The 21,492-nt window shown below is 39.2% G+C and overlaps 1 protein-coding gene across 3 annotated transcripts; it reads right to left on the bottom strand.

Moving 5' to 3' along the window:
• Window positions 1-660: 660 nt before the first annotated feature.
• FBXO7 (F-box protein 7) lies at window positions 661-20,144 on the bottom strand. Of its 3 annotated transcripts, none has more exons than XM_060112291.1 (9): window positions 19,754-20,144; window positions 15,956-16,046; window positions 10,713-10,940; window positions 9,231-9,372; window positions 6,992-7,075; window positions 4,715-4,810; window positions 2,721-2,897; window positions 2,359-2,396; window positions 661-1,357 (listed from the first exon to the last, which is right to left on the bottom strand). In XM_060112291.1, exons 1-9 carry the CDS (start codon window positions 19,873-19,875, stop codon window positions 968-970), a joined length of 1,368 nt encoding a protein of 455 aa, XP_059968274.1. In that variant the 5' UTR covers window positions 19,876-20,144; the 3' UTR covers window positions 661-967. The 3 variants fall into 3 exon arrangements, with proteins under 3 accessions (XP_059968274.1, XP_059968273.1, XP_059968275.1); XM_060112290.1 differs by having other exon boundaries at window positions 15,956-16,250; XM_060112292.1 differs by lacking the exon at window positions 19,754-20,144 and adding an exon at window positions 19,523-19,639 and having other exon boundaries at window positions 15,956-16,098.
• Window positions 20,145-21,492: the final 1,348 nt, after the last annotated feature.

The following is a 21,492-nucleotide window of genomic DNA, read 5'->3' on the forward strand; positions in this document are numbered from 1 at the left end:
ATTTTAATGTCACTATAGCATGTTTCCAGTAGTTGTTTATGTGCTAAGACATTTGTGTTTGGCCTTTTTCTTGTAAGAAAAATAAAACTTGAATTCTGTGTATTTTAAGTCTTAAAAGCAAAATGTTCTTCAAATAATAAGAGGATTTCTTTGCAGAACAACTACCTGAGCAGCACTCAAAGCAGTGTAAGTTTGTTGTTAAAATGTCATCTACTTAGATTACAAATTAGGCTCCAAGTACTCAAAACACAAGGAAAAAGAAACTATAACTCCACTCCAGAAGAAGCCAGAAACAAGAGTCCTTAACAACCCAATGGTGGCCAAACAGTGCTGCTTCAGAGCCCAGATGTTTCAGCACAGAGCCTGAGGAACAACTGCAGAGAGAGGGAGGAGGTGGACTGAGCTAGGTGTCCAAAGCCCTCACTCCATGTCCAGTTCAACCAAACTAGCTCTGCTTGTATTCATTCCACAAATCAGGCTTCTGTGAACGATTTCAGGTGAAGAAAAGAGTGCCACTACAAAAAAAAAAAATAATCTCCTACAACAATCTGATGACACTGAACAAGTTCTCTGATCATTTTGAAATGTCCAAGTAATGCTGTAAAGCTGTTCTGAATATTTATTACATATCTTTCGGTAATAAAAGTCAAGACTGCCGTGTAATTCACATTTTTTTTTTATTACTCTGGTGTAGAACATTATCAATGTCTAACCTTCATTCTAGAGGGTAATTCAGAGAGGGGATGTCAGGAACCAACTATTCCCAAGGCCAACCCTGTCATGCAGTAACCTTTGGGCTATACCACCCCTGGAGCTTTAAATATAGCTACCAAAAGACTTCTGTGACTGCATTTCTCACCACCACAATCAGAAAACACTAGAGAGAGCACCCCAACAAGATGACGTCTGTAGTTTTTAAAAAACAAAACAAAACCAAAACAAGCTCCAGCATGAGGTGATGAATCAGTCACATGAACGGTAGCCGGCTGTCAGCTGGCCGACCCCTGCTAGGTCTTAAGGGAAATGTGTCATTGAGGCCACCCCGCCCTGGCAAGATGGGGTTAGGTCCTGGAAGGGGGCCGATTGGGTCAAAACGCGGTCTGAGTGGAGGGAACAGTCTGGGTGTCTCCCCAGGCCCAGGGATGAGTGAATTGATTGGATCCCCAACATAAGGAAGGGTTAGTCTTTCATCATATTCACCACCAATAATTCCTGGAGGAAGGAGTGAACTGGGAGGAAAAGGCCTGGGGTGCAAGGGGTTGGGGTAGAATGGAATGGGGTGGGGTGATGATGGCAGGAACATCACATGCCGCCCTCTCTGAGCTTCTTTTCTTTGTTTGTGCCTCTTCTTGTACAGCTATAGCAAAACAAGAACAAGATATGGTAAAAGTCAGTTGGATGTTTTCCCAAAGTTGGTTTGCTTTCATTGTATAGATCTATATATACTTTTCTTTTCCCATACTATCAAGGCAGGCAAAAAAAAAAAAAAAAACAGTGCACAGAAGAGAACTTTTACCAGTTCCTATCTGCATGAATAAGGTAGCAGATATGAACACAATGCCAAATGAACTCTATTCTTTAACCACACTGCAACTGAGCAATTGTGCCAATCTGGAGTAACAATACATCCAAAGGAGGGATAACTGAGTGACATGTACTCTCAAGACTGCAATCTAGAGCTCTCAAGCTGGTATGCAATTTTTTTGAAAGTGGAAAATTTTAATATTTGTTGAAAATGTCATGCCACACAATATAAAAAGTTAAGGTACTGGCAGGGAAGGGGGTGGGGGGCCAGCACTTATGTTCCATTTCTCACCTAACTTATGTCCCTAATGGACCTCAATTTAAATAACAAAAAAGATGCTATTTTAGAGGATGGAACATATTCCTAAAGAACAGTACTATGTATTTTGTACGTATTTGAGGACTTTCATTGAATTTTATTCTCTAGTCCTTCATCCCAAGTTTCTGAGTCCTATCAATGTCTTTTTACAGTGGTATCAGCAAATAAAACAATATAACTTATTCTCTTCATAATTTACTATTCTAGCTAGCTGAACGGCTGAAGATTACTCCAGCACAAAAACAACTCAATTTTTTTAACAGAAGAAGGAAGAATATATTAAGTAAAGGTGAAAACAGTCATTGTGTTAAAGATTCTTTTTCCTGTGTAATTACAAGACACTAAGGACCGAGTCTAAGGTAGAAGTTGAAAACATTTTCATTTACTAAAAATTAGCAATAAATGTAATTAAAACATTGCATTGTATCATAAAAAAAGTGGAAAATATGCCCTTAATGTATTCACGAGTTATTTCTGTGCTATGAACATTAGCCTTGGTATTTAAAAATACCTACTTCTTTCCAATCTGTGTCTCGACCTCTGACAGTACCATCTACAAAGAAACAACAAAAAACAAAGATTTAAAAACGTTTCATTCATCCAACATTAAACCTGTCTTACTTCAATTTTCTATCCTGAAATAGTCTACTTGATCTAATGGACTGTTTGTACTGCAGAGAACACAGAAATGAATGGGGAGAGTTTTCAGGACACAGGCAAAAGTATATGAAGCTTAGAATCTCTTTACAATAAGCCCATGTTATGATTATTTCTTACTCTTAAAAAAAAAGCCCACAACTTAAAATTTCTGGCAAGCTGAGTAATTAAGACCTCAGTAACAACCCTTTTCTTGTTAACATGTTATCATGGAAATCACCTCGAAAATCCCGCAGATATAAACACCTCCACAGAAGTTGGTCATTCGAAGCAATATAGAGGTCACGACAAACTGCAGACAAAGACAGGACAGAACGAACATCCAAAAGCCGGAAGATCCGCAGTTTCAGCTCCAATGGGAGGACTACCAACCCAAATACATCTGGTAGGTTCAGTGCTAAAAGGAAAAAGAGAATAGGTATCACTGAGTAAAGAACATCCAGTTTCCCCATATATTCAACCAAAGTTGCCAACTTTCTAAAGAGATGATAAATTAGATGGTATCCTCAATTATCCAAGCATAAGTTATCTGTAACAAACTTTTGTCCCCAGGTTAACTCTATATAACTACTACTAACTCCAAGCCCCTTATTCTCTTTATGTTTTAGTAGAGAAACAAATTACTTTTTAATACAGATCAAATAAATAACTATGACAATTTCTAAATACTAGCCAATGGCCTCCTTTGTTTCAAGCGATATTCAGTACAACAAAAAATTCTCTATTCAACTATAGAAAATGGATAATTAATTGGCTTGTGCAATTGGTTTCCAATGCTGCTACTTATTAGCTGTGTGCCTTTGGACAAGTTATTTAAACTCTAACTCAGTTTTCTCATCTGTAAAATGGGTTAGTAATATTACCTACCTCACTGAGTTGAGAATTAAATGTGTAAATACATACAGAGTGCTCAGAACAATGTTTGGCACATAATTAGCACTCGAGTTTTAGATTACTATTATTTGATATCTAGCTGAAAAAGAAGGGAGGTAGACAAATTTAAAAGCAAAACCAAGAAAGGAAAAGAATAATATATTCCGAAGTCAAATGAAAATTATTTTTTGATTATTAGCTCCCTTGAATATATGGGATACCATTCTCCACTAGCAAAGATAATCAAAGTCCAGTAAGGGGTTTTAAAATTCACATTATTCTTTTCCCTCACCACCAGCCAAAGAAGAAAACTATGATTATAATAGCCTAGGCACCATGCAACTTGAGACCTAAAATATCATTTTTCTACATACAAATAGCAGACAAAAGCCACATATCTATCTGTATAAACCTGAAATTATTTACCAGCCAAAAGAATGTGGTAGATTATGATTCTACCCTATCATTTTCTACCCTATAGGTATACTTCCCCGTCCCACAGTCACCAGGTTTGGCCATTTTTACTTGTTTTGTCCAGTGAAATGTGAGTGCAAGTGGCATATCATTTCTGAACAAAAGCTTTAAAAACCAACACATGGTTAGGCCACTGGTCCTCTCTTCCCTGTGCCACAAGAAGAGCAAGTCCTGGATGAGGACTACTCACCACTCCTCGGCTAAAGCTAAGCCCCACACAGCATGTATGCAAGTGAGACATAAATGTTCACTTAAGATTTTAAAATATTTTTTACTACAACACAAAGAGAAAGCTGATTAATACAAGAATTTTGAGTGAATTATAAACCTCACTGAATTAGCTTCACCATCTACAAAATGAGAGTAAAATCTACTTCAAAGTTGTTAGCATTAAATAAGAATGCATGTGAAATATCCAAAGTACCTAGCACAGAGTCCCAATAAATAGTTTAAAAAAAAAAAAGTAGACCAAATTTACAGGCTATATGTTATTCATATATGTATTTACTGAACACCTATTATAGGCCTGACCGTGTGCTAGGCGATGAGAATACAAAAGTGAAAAAGACATATTCCCTGCTTTCAAGGTATTCATAACCTTAGGTGGAGAGAAATAATGTCAAAAATTATTATGATACACTGGATAAAGGGCTATATTAAAGATATGTATAAAATGCAGTGGAGATACAAAGAGGGTGTGAAGAGCAATTAAGGAATTAACATTTAAGCTGAGTCTTAAAAGAGCAGAATTTCCACTAGGATGAGAAAAGAGGGAAGAAAAGAGGGAAGGTTTATGTCACCCTTAAACATATGTGAACTTACTATTCTTTCCAGCCATTCAACCTGTGATGATTTACCATTTCTCACCTTGTCGGGTAAAAGCCAGAAGAGGATACACCAGCTGGTCCTTGAAGAGGCGAGAGAGCTTCTGAAGATCTTTGTATATCTTGGCTACATTTTCCCCTAGAATATTTTTTAAATGAAAAATCAAAACACACAATCAAGCGGAAAAACTTGAAATGGTGTTCTCTACTTCTGCCAAACCAAATCAAAGTGGTAAGTTAGTTTTCACAATTCCTACATAAACAGAAATGAACCAAAGTCTCTGGTCGAAGAGGAAGTAATACAATGTGTAACTCTGAGAGCTGAACCATCTTTAAACAAATTTTTCCTTACTATAAAAGTAATTAGGAACTTACAAATAAAAGGGTAAATAACAGTACCTAGGTACTATACTATAAGCCACAGTAAAAAGTGATTAAAATGACTTGTCAAATGAGCAGCATATTCCTACCCAACATAAAAATTACATATTGAAAGTATTCAATTAATATAATCTGAAAACTTGTAATCTAACAGTATTAACTTTCTTCCTTTTACATTTCCTTTTTCCTTATTTAACAGAAATCAGATCATCTGAGCTATATTTCTATAAAAATTGTTCTTAAAAAACAGGTCTCAGGAGTCACATCTATTCCAATCCTAAATTCTACCATTTATTAGCTCTGTGACCTTGAAGTAATTTAACCTCCTCTAGACCTGTTTCCTGATCTAGAAAATGGGCATAACAACCTCTACTGCTGTAGAATGTAGAGTATTTCTACTCCCCACAGCAAGTTCCTCCATAGTATAGAGATGAATATAAAGTGTTATACCCAAGGAATTTCAAGTTTTTCTGGTCTTAATGGTAAGACCATCTTTACAGATTTATCAGTCTAGTTCATGCGTTCTCAACAGAAACAATATTGCCCCCAACCAGGCAAAAATCCCAGCTATTACATTGGTCTGTGACCCTCCAAAGGGCCACAGTATACAAATAAGTATACAGTATATCTATGAAATTAAAATTTCATGAGGGAGAATGATTTGGGGGGGGAAATGTGTACAAACTCTCCTTAGGGGATAATGAAAAAATGGTTGAGAAACACTGGCCTAGTATGACATTAAATGTTCAGAGACCATTATAAATACGTATTCTGATGTCTCCTTTTCTTATCAGCTTTAGTTTATGTAAGTTAGTCTCTCAGGGCCTGATCTCCCCTGGGAACTAACAAGAATAAGTCTCAAGACCTTCAAAGCAAAGATCTAGATCTAGGTAGCTTCCCTTAAAAGACACTGCTGTAAGTCCCATCTCCCTGCTATACCACACCATTCCCCATGTGGATTTTGAAACCCACCTAAATTTACTATGAGGATAAAATGAAAAATACATCTGTAAAGGCCCATGTCCAGCAAAAGACAAGTACTAAAAGATGTTAATTCCCCTTCCACCTCATCTCTTCTCCTTCAACTACTTACCTGCCTCTCACACTTTGGGTTTAACTGAAAGAAAAAAGAAAACTCCTCTTCTTTGCATCTATTAATTTTTATAGAACATAAGCAAAACCATGCCTAGAATGCAAACTTTTTGGTAAAGTTCCAATCTGTATCAAATAGCAACCAAATTTATAGAAGTTTAAGCAAACATTTTGAGTGCAGTTTTTCCTTCGATAATCTTTGATAATGAAGTTGCAGTGTATGGTTTCCACAAAACACAGATCCTCTCCATACTGGTTAAATACAATGCTAGAAAAATCCACAAAGAGTAATTTTGAAATTATGAAGCATCAGGACTTCCCTGGCACAATGGTTAAGAATCCACCTGCCAATGCAAGGGACCTGTGTTCGAGCCCTGGTCTGGGAAGATCCCACGTCACAGAGCAACTAAGCCCATGCGCCACAACTACTGAGCCTGCGTGCCACAACTACTGAAGCCTGCGCGCCTAGGCCCGTGCTCTACAACAAGAGAAGCCACCGCAATGAGAAGCCTGTGCACCACAATGAAGAGTAGCCCCCGCTCACCACAACTAGAGAAAGCCCCTGCACAGCAACAAAGACCCAATGCAGCCAAAAATAAAATAAATAAATTTATTTTTTTTAAAAAGGAAAGAAATTATGAAGCATCAATGGTGTGTGATGTATAAATATAATTCAGTATCCAAGACCCTAAGAGAAACAGGAAAGAAACCGAAACTCTACAACATTGTCTTAAATTTGCTTTAATCTCATCCAGAAACTGTTAAGTCTTTTGAACATTACCTTTCTGTTTTTTTAAAGCAAACCTCTGAAAGCTTCATCCCAGAAGTTCAATCATGGTTATATTACCTGATTCCTCTTTGCAAATAAAAGATTCTGGCAGCAGCTGCAGTCTTTTCACACTTCTAATCTCATTGTTGATTTTTAGTGTAGCTGTAAATAAGCAAAAGAAAGATGATGAAAAAGTTTTGCCATTTCATCAACTGCCTTCACTTTTTAGTATCGACTTGCATTCCCTTGCCCCCATATATAGGAAAAACACATTATACAAACAAACTGCCCTATTCTTATTTCCTTCCCTCACAGCAAAGTCCAAAGTGCAAACCTGCATCACATTAAGTAAAATCACTCTAAAACACCACTTTTAAAAACTACAGTAAGCACCTTTATATGAAACCCACTAAGTCTTCCCAACAGCAGCTTATTAATAATTGAAAGATATGCAACAAGGTTAATAGGAGACAGTTAAACACAATACAATCATTATTTCTAATAAGGTCACTAAAAACTCCATTTACTTTTTATTTAACCCTTGGCAGTGAGTCTTCTCTTATTTATTAAAAGAATCCTGCTAGTTTTCACAGTATCATCTCTCTCTAAACTCAGAGGATCAATATTCTTGACATCACCAGAGGGTTCATTTTTAATCCTATATGCAAAGGCGCACTTCGTTTCATTCCATGAAAGAGCCAGTGATGTGCTCGTGCACATGTGCACTGAGCAGGATGTCTCGGGTGAAGCAAAGATTTAAGGACATGCTGCTCCTTTTCAAAGAACCAGGCCTGGAATGGTTCTGGAATGGCTGTCTGCCACTTACATCCACAAGTAGATGATTTGCCAAGAATTATTAAAGGAACAAACCATCAGAAACTAAGACATTTAGTAGCTATTCTCTATGTTAAGTATCTTAAGACTAGTAAATAAAGGTTAATGTACACGTGTCGTTAAAGTGATTTATAAGAAATTGAGGCAAAAATTACAACCTCACATTTACTATTTGATAGCTGCAACCTTGCAAGTTATGATGTGATGTAGCAGTATGATTAGACACTGTTGGCCCTCTTTGTATAAGAATGCCCAGCCAAAAGTTACATTTGCTGACTGTGATGAACTGTTGAAGAGACACTGCTAGGTCCTAGTGCCATCAGTCACGTCCTACAAATGTGAAATGCCACTAAAGCTGTTAAAGCTGAAAATTTGAGACTTTTAAATAACATTTCAAAGAATCTAGTGATTAAAAAGAAATAGAAAGAATTACATAAAGGGAACCTAAAACTATCTTTTATTTCAAAGATCACAGTGTAAGTCAGTGGCTTTCAAATAGATTTTAGCAGAAAAAGCTTTTCCCAACAAAATCTTACAAGGGACCTCACTAAATGAAACAGGCATACATGTTGCTGCTCAAGGGTCAAGTAGCGACAGTGACTCTACCAAGCCACCTCCTTGCTCCCATCTCAGCAGAAACTAGCAGCTGCAGAACATACTGAAAACCACTGAGCTAAGACATATCAAGGCAACTGTCTCTGCTGTACAAAAGATGAGCTGTAATGAAAAATAAAAAATGCAAAAGGGTAAAACCTCAAAAATCAAACCAGAACAAAAACAAAAGAGTCTAGTCACTCAAATGGATCTCCAGGATGTGTGATTATGAGACTATTCCATAGACCCCTGGTAGCTGGTATAGATCTCTGGATGGCATCTGAGCTAAAATGAAATACAAAAATAGAACGTATTGCTATCCAGTGAAATTTCTTAGTATGAAAGAGGAGAACTAGAAAAAGAAACTCTATTCAGAGTGACTTACTTGAGGGTGGGTAGTAGGGGGATAAAACACATACTGAGGCCTCAGAACCCTTAGTGGTACTTCTATGCATTCAGAGATGCCAAACTAGATAAAAAATGACCCCAGCTCAACCTCACCTTTCACCATCTCTCAGTTCAAGACCTTGGTTAGTAAAACAAAAATTAAAAAGCCATCCACAGGCATAAAGAAAACGTATTCTTTAAAGAGTTCATATGTAATAGACTCATTTTACTCCTAGTATCACAACTCCCCCTGGAGCAAAAAAATTACACAGTTAAGACAGCATAAGAGTATAGCTGCCTCTAGAGTGAAGGCTGCTAGCATAAACATCAGCCCTGTATTCTATAACCTTTCAGACCCATGTTATCAGTGGGCTCAGGATTAAACAAAGTTAAGACTCCTAACTGCATCATGATAGCCCATCACTGAAGTGGCTATAAAATTTCTGGAGAGAAACATGTAAAGATTCACAAACTAACGAGCATGACTATGCCATCCAATTACCATTTATGACGATGAGGTTTCCCAAAGGCACACAGGTGAGAGCAGCAGAGCCACCCTCGCAGAGAGGATGCGTGTACTGTAGCTTATACACGCCCCCTGACCTCCAGTTCTCCGGCATGGACACAGCTTTGGCTTCAGTTCCCTGGGGAGTGAAATGAAAGGGAAACAAATAATGAAGAACCGTACTACTCTCAAAAAGATTAAAAACCCAAGAGGCCCCTAACTTGTCTACAAATAAGCATTCCATACAGTCCCTTTAGTAAAATTTATCAAATCATTAATATTTCTATTAATATTTAAAACTTGGGTAGAAAAAAAGGTACAATATATTATCTGCCATCAAAACTTTTGTTCAAATAAATAAAATGATATCAGAGATAGAGACTGATTTCTCACTTCAAAGTCTCACTTCTCTGCCTAGCAAAGCCATATCATTATGCAAGATCCCAGTTCAAATGCCACTTCCTTTGTGAAGCCTTTTTCAAAACAAATCCTTTTTGTCATTCCCACTCTCTCACCCTCTCACATTCTGTTCATATTTCTATTGTTACATACTTCTATTATGTTATTAATTGTATTATAATATGTTATAATTTCCTTTTTGTTTCTCTCCCCCACTTACAGACTCCTTGAGGATAAGGACTGTCCCAGTATCTTTATATTCTAATTCCTGGCATGACATGGTGCACGTGTTCAATGATCACTGAATTCGTCTATATACTTGTTACTCATAACATGGCCCCCAGACCAGCAGCATTGCTATCATGTAGAGTATGCTCACATAATATCTCAGACACCACCCTAGATTTATTAAATCAGAATCTGCATTTAATAAGATCCCTAGGTATTCTTAAGCACATTAAATTTGAAAAACTTCTAAATGTTCTCCTCTGTGAACCTCTGGCATCCTATATATGTATGCATTTCTCCTACAATTTAGCCAATACAGTATAACGGTCTGTATACTTGTCTCTCTCTCCTACTCTTGGACTGTAAGGAACCTGAAAGCAGAGACAAGGCACTGCACCTGACACTGGCAGACATTTATCAAATGGATAAGGAATGAATGAATGAAGGTAAGCAACTACAGCGTAAGAACAATATCCCTCTTCCTAACTGAATCTTACTAAGTCAGTGGCAATTCACAGAACCACTAACATTAAAAAATAACCTGGTGAGCCATCTATCTAGTCATGCCCAATCCACACGCACTGACAACATTTTACCTACATACGATCACATATAAACTTTTGGGTTTTTTTAAACTATAGTTGCCATCAATTCTATAATACTAACTAAAAGCTGACAAGGAAATAAAGGAGAAAAAAAGAAGGAAAAGAGGGAAGAGAACATTTACTGACTGCCTACTGTATGCTCATCGCTGTGTTCGACACTTCACATCAATACCCAAACCCATTTAATAAGGAAATCTAGAGCACCACCCCTCTTCTAATGGGAAACGTTTGCACTCTGTAGTCTTACCTGAGGTATGTAACCCGACTCCAACATGAGAAGATGTATGGATACTATCAGGGCATCACTGGGGTTAGAACAGTCAGCTGACTGATACAGGGTCTCTAATGAATGTGGCACTTGCCCTTCCACCGATTCACTGCAGAGCATTGGTTCTGAGGGAAAGAAACCTGTGCCCTCTTCCGCATCCACGACATCTGGACTTGACTCAGCTTCAAAACTGTGACTAGGCTCTGACTGAAAAGGATAACAAAAACAACGAATTCTTTAAATAGACTTTCATTTTTTCACAGTAAATTTTGTATTCAAAGTGAACTGAGATTAGCGCTCAGAGGTTCAGAAATGGTACACATTTTCAGCAAGCCCTCCTCAACAAATGAGCCTGCAATCTGCTCCTCCATCCTGAATTCCTTATCTCCATTAATTCTGGCTGATATGCCAAAAACCTGGAAATCATCCTAGACTTCCCCCTCGACTTATTAAGCGCCACCCCCAATATGATTAGCTGTCAAAGGTCTACTGACTCCATCTCCTGAATATCTCCGAAATCTGCCCCTTCCTACTCCAGTGGTACTTCAGACTCATTTATCTCCTAACCTCCAGCAACTGCCTCCCCAAGTATACCTTCACTCCTCTTTCTTGTCTTCCAATACATTCCACCCACTGCTGCCAGAGGCTTTTGACAATTGAGAATCCAATTATGTCCCATGTCCCTGCTTAAACTTGCCAGTACTTCCCCTATGCAGACAGCAGCACTGCCCTAAATTGTGCCTTGGAATGTGACCCTAAGTGTTCTTAGGAAAAAAGAGGTCTATAATCAAATAAGTATGGAAATGCTACATGACATAGCCACCTAACCTCACCCTCCATATTCACAAAATACACTTTGGCATTATAAAGCTCTGAGAAGTCCAATAATAACAGAAAGTGTGCACAACATTTAACCAAGAAACACTATCCTCCTTCCTTAACACTCAGCATCCCCATAACACTTACTTATAATCTCACAAGTTTTTCATAGAGGCCATGCTGAGAAATGCAGGCTTACAAAATAAAGTCCAAACTCCTAAACTCCTTAGCATTCAGGGCCCTTCATCACCTGATCCCTGACTCTGTATCAAGTTCACATTCCACAGTCCCTTCCTCCCCATTCTGGTATTCCCCACCTCTTCAGGTTATAGACTACCTCTCTGCCTTGCAAAGGCCTTGATTATTGCACTTTATCACACTGTATTGCAACTTTCTGATTACATGTCTATATCCTACCATAACTACAAGCTTAGAAAGGAACAGACTACATGTCACCCATTTTTGTAACACCCGTACAGTACCTGGCACACAGTAGGTACACAGTAAATGCTTGTTGAACAAATGCTGAAGGATAAAATCTTACAATTCTTACAATTTCATGTTTTTGATTTCATTGTTTTCTAATTTACACCACACAAAAATTCTGTAAAATAGGTAAGACGGATGACGTCACCTTTTTATACATACTGTAATTTTGATTCAGATTAAATAACATAATCAAGGTGACCAGCTAATAAGAATTTGAAATAAACAAAGATCTCCAGACTCACAGTTCAGGGCTTTTAGACACAATAGACTGCTTCAGTAAGACTGAGTTACCTATATTAATTTTGCTCAGAAAGACTATTTCCTAGGTATGTGCTCAACTCTTAATGCAAAGCACATGTTTCTTTTAAGTTCGTATTTCCATTAGGAAAGGAAATTAAAATTACATAATATGAGTGAAACGGTGGAAGAATGTAAGGGAACAAGAGGTTGTTTCTTTCAAAATCCCTGAGGACCTGAGCCCTGATGGCTTATGGAAAAGATCCAAATTCATTTGTTAAAACCTCGACGTTGATGACAATCCATATTACCTAAAACCGAGGCTCCATCATATTTTTGAGAAAGGAGAAACTACTTATTAAAACCACTTAACACCTAACTAAATTATGAATTACAGAAATACCTGGAGATATTGCAGGTTGGGTTCCAGACCACTGCAATAAAGTGAATATATCACAATAAAGCAGGTCACACAACTTTTTTGGTTTCCCAATGCATATAAAAGTTATGTTTACACTATACCGTAGTTATTAAGTATTCAATAGCATTATGTCTAAACAATGTACATACCTTAATTTAAAAATACTTTTTTCCTAAAAAATGCTAACCATCAGGTGAGCCTTCAGTGAGTCGTAACCTTTTTGCAATAGTAACATCAAAGATCACTGATCACAGATCATAACAAATATAGTAATAACAAAAAATTTTGAACTATTGTGAGAATTACCAAAATGTGACACAGAAGTGAGCAAATGCTATTGGAAAAATGGCACCAACAGACTTGCTCAACACCGGGTTGCCACAAACCTTCAGTTTGTAAAAAACACAGTATCTGCAAAGCACATTAAAACTGAGTGCGATAAAATGAGGTATGCCTGTATATATGCTCTTTGCTTCTTATACCTAACTTCTGGCCATTTACTACTTACTGACAGTCGTATGGGAGAGAATATACGTGGGAAAAATATTTTAAAAGGTTACCCTAGACTGATAATGACATGGGAGGAAGATATCAGAATCCCCTGGTGAGCTTATCAAACTCTACTCTCACTCCATGAGAACCACTGAAGTTCTCTGAGCCATCCTGATATGATATAAGTACTTATCATACTCTTCATGCATGTGGAGATGAGAAAAAATGTTTAGCACCACCTCTCTAAACAGATCATTTGTCATATGTCATTCACAAGTGAGTGGAACAAGTATGGAACAAGACCCTAATATTAGGGTCTGATACTTTTTAGCTGATTGGTAAATTATAAAAATCATCTATGTCCCCACTAAGATTTTACAGTCACCCTATACAAGTCGTAGAATACAAAACAGCATGCTTTTAGAATTGAAATTACTAACATGAGGCAATACTAATGTCTCAAAATTTTCCAAAAGGAAACTAGTAAAGTAACCATCATATACACTATGAAAAGTAAAGGGAATGGATGCTTCTACCAGAATCTCTGAATGAGTCTATCAGCAAAAAAGATTCAGAAATGTAATTTAAATATCTGACTAAATATTCTTACTCATTCTCTAGATTACTTCTATGAGACAGAATCTCAGAGATACATAATAATTTCTGAAAAGAAAATTCATAAAAATACTTTGAGCTTTATAAAAGCTTTTTTAACTTACTTAATCTCTCTGGATACTATTACTAAACATCTAGACAGATGATTTTTATAATTTACCAATCAGCTAAAAAGTATTTTTTAATATCTGTCTATACTTGATGACATGATAGGCACAATGAATACTTATATTTAAAGCCTGCAAAAAAAAATTAAGTTGACATGATGAATGTACACACACAAAACAATTAACAAGATGGCATATGTACTGGTATTAAAATATTAAGTAATAAAGTGACCATTTGTGCCATACAAGAAATCAAAAGGCAGAATAATAAATAATGAGGTGTTTACAAGGCAATAAAGATGATCAATACAAAGGAACTGAAGAAAACTACTGGGCTGCCATTGGCAGGGCCTTGGAAGGTGGGTAGAGATGCGGACAGGAGAGAGAGGACAGGGAGGGGGTTCCACCCCGGGCGAGCAGCAAGAACAGAGAGCGAAGCAGTCGCTAGGCTGTGTGTGTGTGTGTGTGTGTGTGCATGCATGTGTGCGTGTGCACGCGTGTGCGCGCACGCGCAGGTGTGAGCGTGTGCAGGTGCGCGCGTGCGCAGGTGCTGGCTGCGAGAGGGACAATGAGGAGGAGGAGGAGGAGTCCAGTCTGACTGCAGATGGCAGTTTACAGGAGAGAGGAACAGAAACTAGCCCCCAAAGGTTGTGGGGCAACTGCTCAGAAAGCCTTAAAAACTAGGTACAGGAGGACAGACAACATTTTCCTCGTCTGCAACATGAGAGGGTTGAACTAGAGATATTTGGATTTCTTCAGTTCAAAAATTATGAGCCCATGTGTACCTATGACACAGAGTTACCTAAGAGCAGGGGAACAACATAATCAAAAATGTGCAGGAAGGGGCTTCCCTGGTGGCGCAGTGGTTAAGAAACATCCTGCCAATGCAGGGGACACGCGTTCGAGCCCTGGTCCGGGAAGATCCCACATGCCACGGAGCAACTAAGCCCGTGCGCCGCAACTACTGAGCCTGCACTCTAGAGCCTGCGAGCCACAACTACTGAAGCCCACGCACCTAGAGCCCGTGCTCCGCAACAAGAGAAGCCACCGCAATGAGAAGCACATGCACCGCAACGAAGAGTAGCCCCCACTCGCGACAACTAGAGAAAGCCCGCATGCTGCAACGGAGACCCAATGCAGCCAAAAATAAATAAATAAAATAAATTTATTAAAAAATAAATAAATGTGCAAGAAGAAGATGAACCCAGAAAGCAGACTGAAGAACACACACTGGAAGCCTGGAATGGAAAGGAAAAACAGGCAGGGCTTGTTAAGGGGCTAGATATAAGGAGTCAAAAATCATTCCACAGTTTTAAGCTCAGATAAACAGTACTGCCACTGACAGAGGAGGAGCTGGTTTGAGAAGAAAACATCAGTGCACATATTTTCAAATTTACATCAGCATCTAGAGTCTGAGGTGACAACTTCTTTAATTTTAAAAACTTAAAATACACACACACAGGAATATTACTCAGCCATAAAAAAGAATTAAATTCTGCCATTTTGCAACAACATAGATGGACCTAGAAGGTAGGATGCTTAGTGAAATAAGTCAGAGAGAGAAACACAAATACTCTATGTTATCACTTATAGGTAGAATCTAAAAAATAAAACAAATGAATGCATACAACAAAACAGAAACAGACTCACAGATATAGGCAACAAACTAGTGGTTATCAGTGGGGAAGGGGCAAGATAGGGATATGGAATTAAGAGATACGAACTACTGTGTATAAAATAAATAAGCAACAAGGATATATTGTAGAGCACAGGGAAGTATAGCCATTATTTTGTAGTAACTTTAAATGGAGTACAATCTATTTAAAAATTGAATCACTACATTGTACACCTGAAACTAATATAATATTGTAAACCAACTATACTTCAATAAAAATAAAGTAATTAAAATAAAAATAAATTTTCTATAAGATTATAATCTGCAGTCTACTGATGATAATTATCCTGACTGGTACAGAATTCAATTGAGCTATTCAGTATGATTTATCAACTACTCTATTTCTTGTCTTGATTTTAATACCCACCATACTTCCATCATTCCAGACATCAGATTGGGCTGCCTGTCCTTGGAATGAATCACGCAGTTGTTCATCCTGTATGCTGGACTGACTGGAGCTGGCGGCCAAAGAGGGTTGGTCATTATTCTGGAGTGAGGAATGCTCTGAATCTGTGGATGAAGGTAAGTTAGGTGCTGCAATGGCATCTTCAAGAATCAAACATATCAAGTCCCCAGAAACAATCCCATATGAAGCCAAGGTCTCTTCATCTCCAGTGAGGGCATCCTCGTTGTTCAATGTAATTGCAAACCGGGTATCCGAACTGCCAAGAAAGATGGATAAGGATAGTAAGAGCTACCTATTACCATTACCCACAATAATACATTTGAAACATATATAAGGTACATGGTATGACCCCAGCAGAACTAATGAAAACAAAACGAAGATAAGAGGAAAGCCAAAGCTTGGAAAAAGTATCAAAATTATTTATTCTTATCACCAAATGCTTAGGTTATAGATTCTAGCCTGGGGGATAGGATCAGTAATTCTCTATCGTTAATCCATGTTTTCATCAATTCTAAGATACACACTTTTTATACTTTGTCACCTTTGAAATAGGATGCTTCTTACAATCGATGACATATCACAGCTTAATGGACAGCATTTTTTCATTTAGTGTGACATAAGAATGTGCATCTCAGGATTGACAGCAACTGAGATTCAATGAAATATAGCCTCTTTAAAATATAAATTATATTACATCATTCCTCTGCTGAGAATTCTCCAATGGCTTCTATTTGACCTTGGAATAGAATCCTTAACATGGCCTCCAAAGCCCAACATCTGATCTACTTCTCCTACCTCACCCATCCTCTTACTAGCTGTTCTCCATTCGACTCATTCCTAAAAACAGATCAACCTCACTGCAGCCTTTGGGCCTCTGCATCTGCTCTTCCAGTTCTTCAAATGACTTGAGTCTTTCTCATCACCCAGGTCTCAACCCAAATGTCACCTCTTCAGAGATGCCTTCCACCTGCCTCCATCACTCTATTTCATTCTTCTGTTTTATTTTTATTACAACATTGCTATTTGAAAATATCATATTTATTTGCTTATCCGCTCTCTTCCCCACCCCTACAACTAGGATTTAAGTTTCATGAGATGGGTACCTTGTCTGTCTAGTTCAAAACTATCTCCAGCACTTGGCAAACAGAAGTATTTGTGGAATGGATGCAACCAATAAACATTAGATGGAGAGATCAAGATGAGGCTGAAATCAGGACTAATTAACAATATCCTTCCAGGACAGTTAGCTTATGGTTCCAAAATACTAGACCCGTGTCCTAAACAAATATTCATAATCACAAAAAGTCAGATGAGTTCATGTAGATGACTGAGTATAAATTCATCCCTCCTACTGGTAAGTTCAACCTTCTTACTGAGCATCAGTTATAATGTCTCTTATATGAAAGACAACACAAATCCAAAAACCCAGTGCTAAACAAGCTAAGAGCTCAAATTAGTCTGAAGCAAGGAACTCCCATCCTTTCTGCATCGCAGATTATCTGACCTTGAGAGAACAATCATTTCATTACACAGTGGTGAGGAATAATCAACAAACCACTGCAGAACATTTTATAAGACATTTACACTCAGCAATGCTAACTTCATTAACTTTTTGAGAGGTTAACAAAGGATGAAGTCCCTTGAAAATCATGTTCTGTTTATTTGTTCTTAAAATGCTACATTTTCAAAAGTGCTCCCCATAATTCATTTATGTTTTTTCTTGCACATATAAATACATTTTGTCTTACCAATTAAAGTGTCTTTGGTAGAGAAATTACTGAAGCTTTAAGAACTACTCCTGCTTATTAGAAAATAAGTAGCTATGCTTCTGTTTTCAAATGTGTTGATAAATGTTGAAAATCTGCCAACTACCCAGAAAAACAACATCCCATTTTTAGCAGAAAAAAAGAAAAACACCTCAAATGAGCTATGTTTTTATGGATCATTTGTCACAGCACAAGGTTGTTTTTTTAAATGGTATCTAGCACAATGTTCGTTCAAATATCGATTTGTAAAAACAGTAAAGAATTGTCTGCTTAATAAAATGTCGGCCTCCCCTTTAGAAAAAGGGAAGAAGAGCTATTTCTAAAGTAATACATGGTTTTCCAGGAGAGTCGTTATTGATCCTGTTTTCTGAAACCGTGAAAAAAATAATATTTTCATCAGGAAGTGCCACCCTAGAAACTCCAGGCCTTTGAGAATTATTTTATGACAATCCCAGATCCACTTGCTCAGCAAGGACACTTTAAAAGTAATAATATCATATGGACACATTTTTAAACTGCCCATTTATTATAAAATGAACATACTTTCAGAAGAATGAATTTACTTTCACAAGCTGAAGCTGAACATTCCTTCCAGTTAACCAGCCTCGACTGTAAAAACAAACCTGAAAACGAAACTAACTTGGGCTCTTGGGTAAACAAAGCATCATATTGCGTTTCACATCCTTTCCAGAGTGTCCCACCTAATTAAAAAAAAATAATATATATATACATATATATGAAAATACTTTAAAAAGAGAAGTTAATTTTGACAATTTGTGGTGGGGTAATGATACAAAACACTTAGGTTTTTTAACACCAAGAAAAAAACAACAGGCATATCAATTAATATATAATGCCTAAAAGGAGTTATGTCAATACCTCGTTTTCTGTATTTATGTTTTTAATTTGGAGAAAAAAAGGATTACTTTGAATGTAGTATTGTCTTAGCCTGAAAAATGAAAGGGTGAGACGTTCATAATATGGCCTCATTTTACCGAATTCCCTAAAAATAAAATGTAAGTTTATAAAAGTCTTATGAAAGGAACCATTTAATTAACAGAAAGGTTTTCTTTTGAAGAATTCATCTAAAAAGCCTCAGAGAACATCTTTTTTATTTTTTCTCAGCACACTCAAATTCCAAATTCGGTATAGCTCAGTATTTGAAGAGGACCACCCTTACGTTTGTCGCTCCTCCCAGATTACTGTCCCCAGGATACCCTTTTGGAAACAAAGCAGCCTCATCTGCAGCCCCATAAATAACAGAATTTGATCCATTACTTGTCAATGTCACTGCCCCCAAACTGCAAGATCTCCAGGGTCATCATAAGGCCAACGTTTTCCATAGTTTTTATCCAAAAAAAAAAAAAGCAACATCTTGCCCAGGAAAATATTATTATTTGAAACAGACCGACACACTGCACTTTGTAAAACTGCAGCTGGTAAGTCAAAGTACCCACAGCGGCGCCTGGCACGTAAACACTTAACGGAGTCTTAAGGTGACTGCAGCCTGAAAGCAGCGGTACCAGGTTACAGGTGGCCTCGGATGGAGGGCAGGTTTCTAACTCCTTCTAGTACTTTCCAAACTTTTTCACTGAAATACTTCGACAGCTGGAGATGGTGAACTTAAACGCCTGAGAGCCTCGAAAGGTTTAACCCAAGCCAAACCCATAATTTCCAACCTTACATTTCAAAGGACGTGAGAATTTTGCATCCTAGCCTATCCCTAGGTTCGTTTCCTGCAAACACGGAAGCGAAGGCTCACCCTGGAGGGGATCGGAGCCCCCGAGACGCTGGGCCATGACCTCTGGGAGCCGGGACCCCGCACGCTGCAGCCCCAGTGCCCGCTCGCCACCCGGCCTGCGTGTCACAGTCCAAGACCGCGGGCCCCGCGACGCCCAGCTCGCCGCCCGGCCTCACGTGACAGCCCGGGGCGTGCCCGCGCCACCCGGCGCTCCTCCCCGACCCGCCGCGCGCGCCCCCGCCTCTCGCGTACCTGTACCCCCAGGTGGGCAGCAGGGCCTGCCTTAGGTGCGCGCGCAGCTGCCCAAGCGTCGGCTCTGCTTGGGGCATCTCCAGCGGCCAGGTGCGCTTCTGAAGCCGGACCCGCAGCTTCATGGCGGCCGCAGGAGGGCCCAGGGGCCGGGACCCCGAGGCGGCGACGGTGACGACGGCGCGGCGGGTCAGCTCCCGCCTCAATCGGCGGCGGCCCCGGAGAGGCGACTGCCGGAGCTATGGGTATGCTGAGATGTAACGGCGTGAAGGCCCCGCCAGGACGGTTTCTGGAACATGAGCGCCCCACCCCCTCTCTTGAGGGCGCCCCCTGGAGCCCACCCCGCGAGCAGGCTGCTGGTGGCCTGCGTGGAGCCTGGCCGCTTGGGAACTCGCGATCGATGACTCGACGCACGACAGCGCCCCCTGGGAGCCCTAGGAGCACACTGCGCAGGCGCCCAGACTGCAGCAAGGCGCGGGTATCGGGACTCTTCTGCTTGTCGCTGTGTCACCTCTTTCCAGTTGTGCCTGGAGAACGTTAACGCTGAAAGGGATGCTACAGGCAAAACTACTCGCCACTCCGCAAGGCCCAGGTGTACCTGGTTCTTACTTCATTTCCTCCGTGGTGCCCGGCTCCAGCACCATACGCTCTGAGAAACCTTAGGTTGAGCCCAGGCTCTGGTAGTTTCTCCCGTTACAGCAAAATTAAAACAGCTTGTAGTCAGTGATCTGTGTCGAAGAGTATATTAGTAATCTGTCGCTGCATAACAATCACCCCAAAGCTTAACAGCTTAAGACAACAAACACTGTCCCACAGGTTCTACAGTGCAGGAGTTTGGGCTTGGCTTGGCTGTTCGGTTCTGTCGTGGTCTCTCATGAGATTACAGTCAAGGTGTAGGTCAGGGCTGGAGTATCTCAATCACATGACTGTTGGCGGAGGCCTCGGTTTTTCACTGCATGGACCTCCCCATCGGGCCACTTGGGTGTCCCAGTGACATCCTCACTTCCCGCAAAGCCGGTGATCCCAAAGAGACCAAGGAAGAAGCCACAATGTCTTTAATGATCTCATCTCAGTAGTCACACACCATCACTTCACTCACATTCTATTGATCACAGTCCAAGACTTCAGTGTGGGAGAATCAACACAAAGGGCTGAGTACCAAGAGACAGGGATCATTGGGGGCCATCTGGGAGTCTGGCTACCACAGAGGGCCTGGCAATAATGATGAGGATGATGACTTAGGTGAGGAAAAAGGATCATCAAGTTTCATCCTTGTGTGATAACCATTTTCCAAATCATAAAAGAGTTGAATAAAGTTTCTCCCAATAGGTGGCAGTGCTTGTCCACATTGACCTTCATTCATTAAATAAGTATGTATTGATCACCTGCTTTGTGCCAGATATTGTCCTAGGTGCTGAGAAGACATGTGCCTACCCGTGCAGAGCTTACAGGTAAGTGAATCACCTCTTGTGTTAGAGCATAAAAAGTATCTTGTTTATGATAAAGATGAGAACAGCCCTGGGGACTGGGGTACATAGAGAAGGGTTGCTGTGCCAGGAGGGTTCTTTTTTTTTTTTTTTTTTTTTTTTTGTGAAATGAGTAAAGTGACTGAATTTAATTGGTAAGAAGTACTCACAAAAACAGTTTAGCTTGAAATTCTAATCGGAAAACACAGCTAAGTTGAAACTGTTGTGGTGAAAGGTAGTGGTCTGCAGCATCTCAAAAATTGTTAAAAGTTCTTG

Source organism: Mesoplodon densirostris, chromosome 11, assembly GCF_025265405.1.
Source record: "Mesoplodon densirostris isolate mMesDen1 chromosome 11, mMesDen1 primary haplotype, whole genome shotgun sequence".
Classification (NCBI taxonomy): Eukaryota; Metazoa; Chordata; class Mammalia; order Artiodactyla; family Ziphiidae; genus Mesoplodon; species Mesoplodon densirostris.

What these genes read in the sequence shown, in the direction of transcription:
- FBXO7 (XM_060112290.1), bottom strand. Translation starts at nt 19,875, where the DNA reads ATGAAGCTGCGGGTCCGGCTTCAGAAGCGCACCTGGCCGCTGGAGATG. An exon ending in CTGCCCACCTGGGGGTACAG is followed by an intron (nt 16,251 to 19,753) that starts GTACGCGAGAGG and finishes CTTTCTTGGCAG; the next exon opens with TTCGGATACCCGGTTTGCAA. An exon ending in GAGACACAGATTGGAAAGAA is followed by an intron (nt 1,358 to 2,358) that starts GTAGGTATTTTT and finishes GTTTTGCTATAG; the next exon opens with CTGTACAAGAAGAGGCACAA.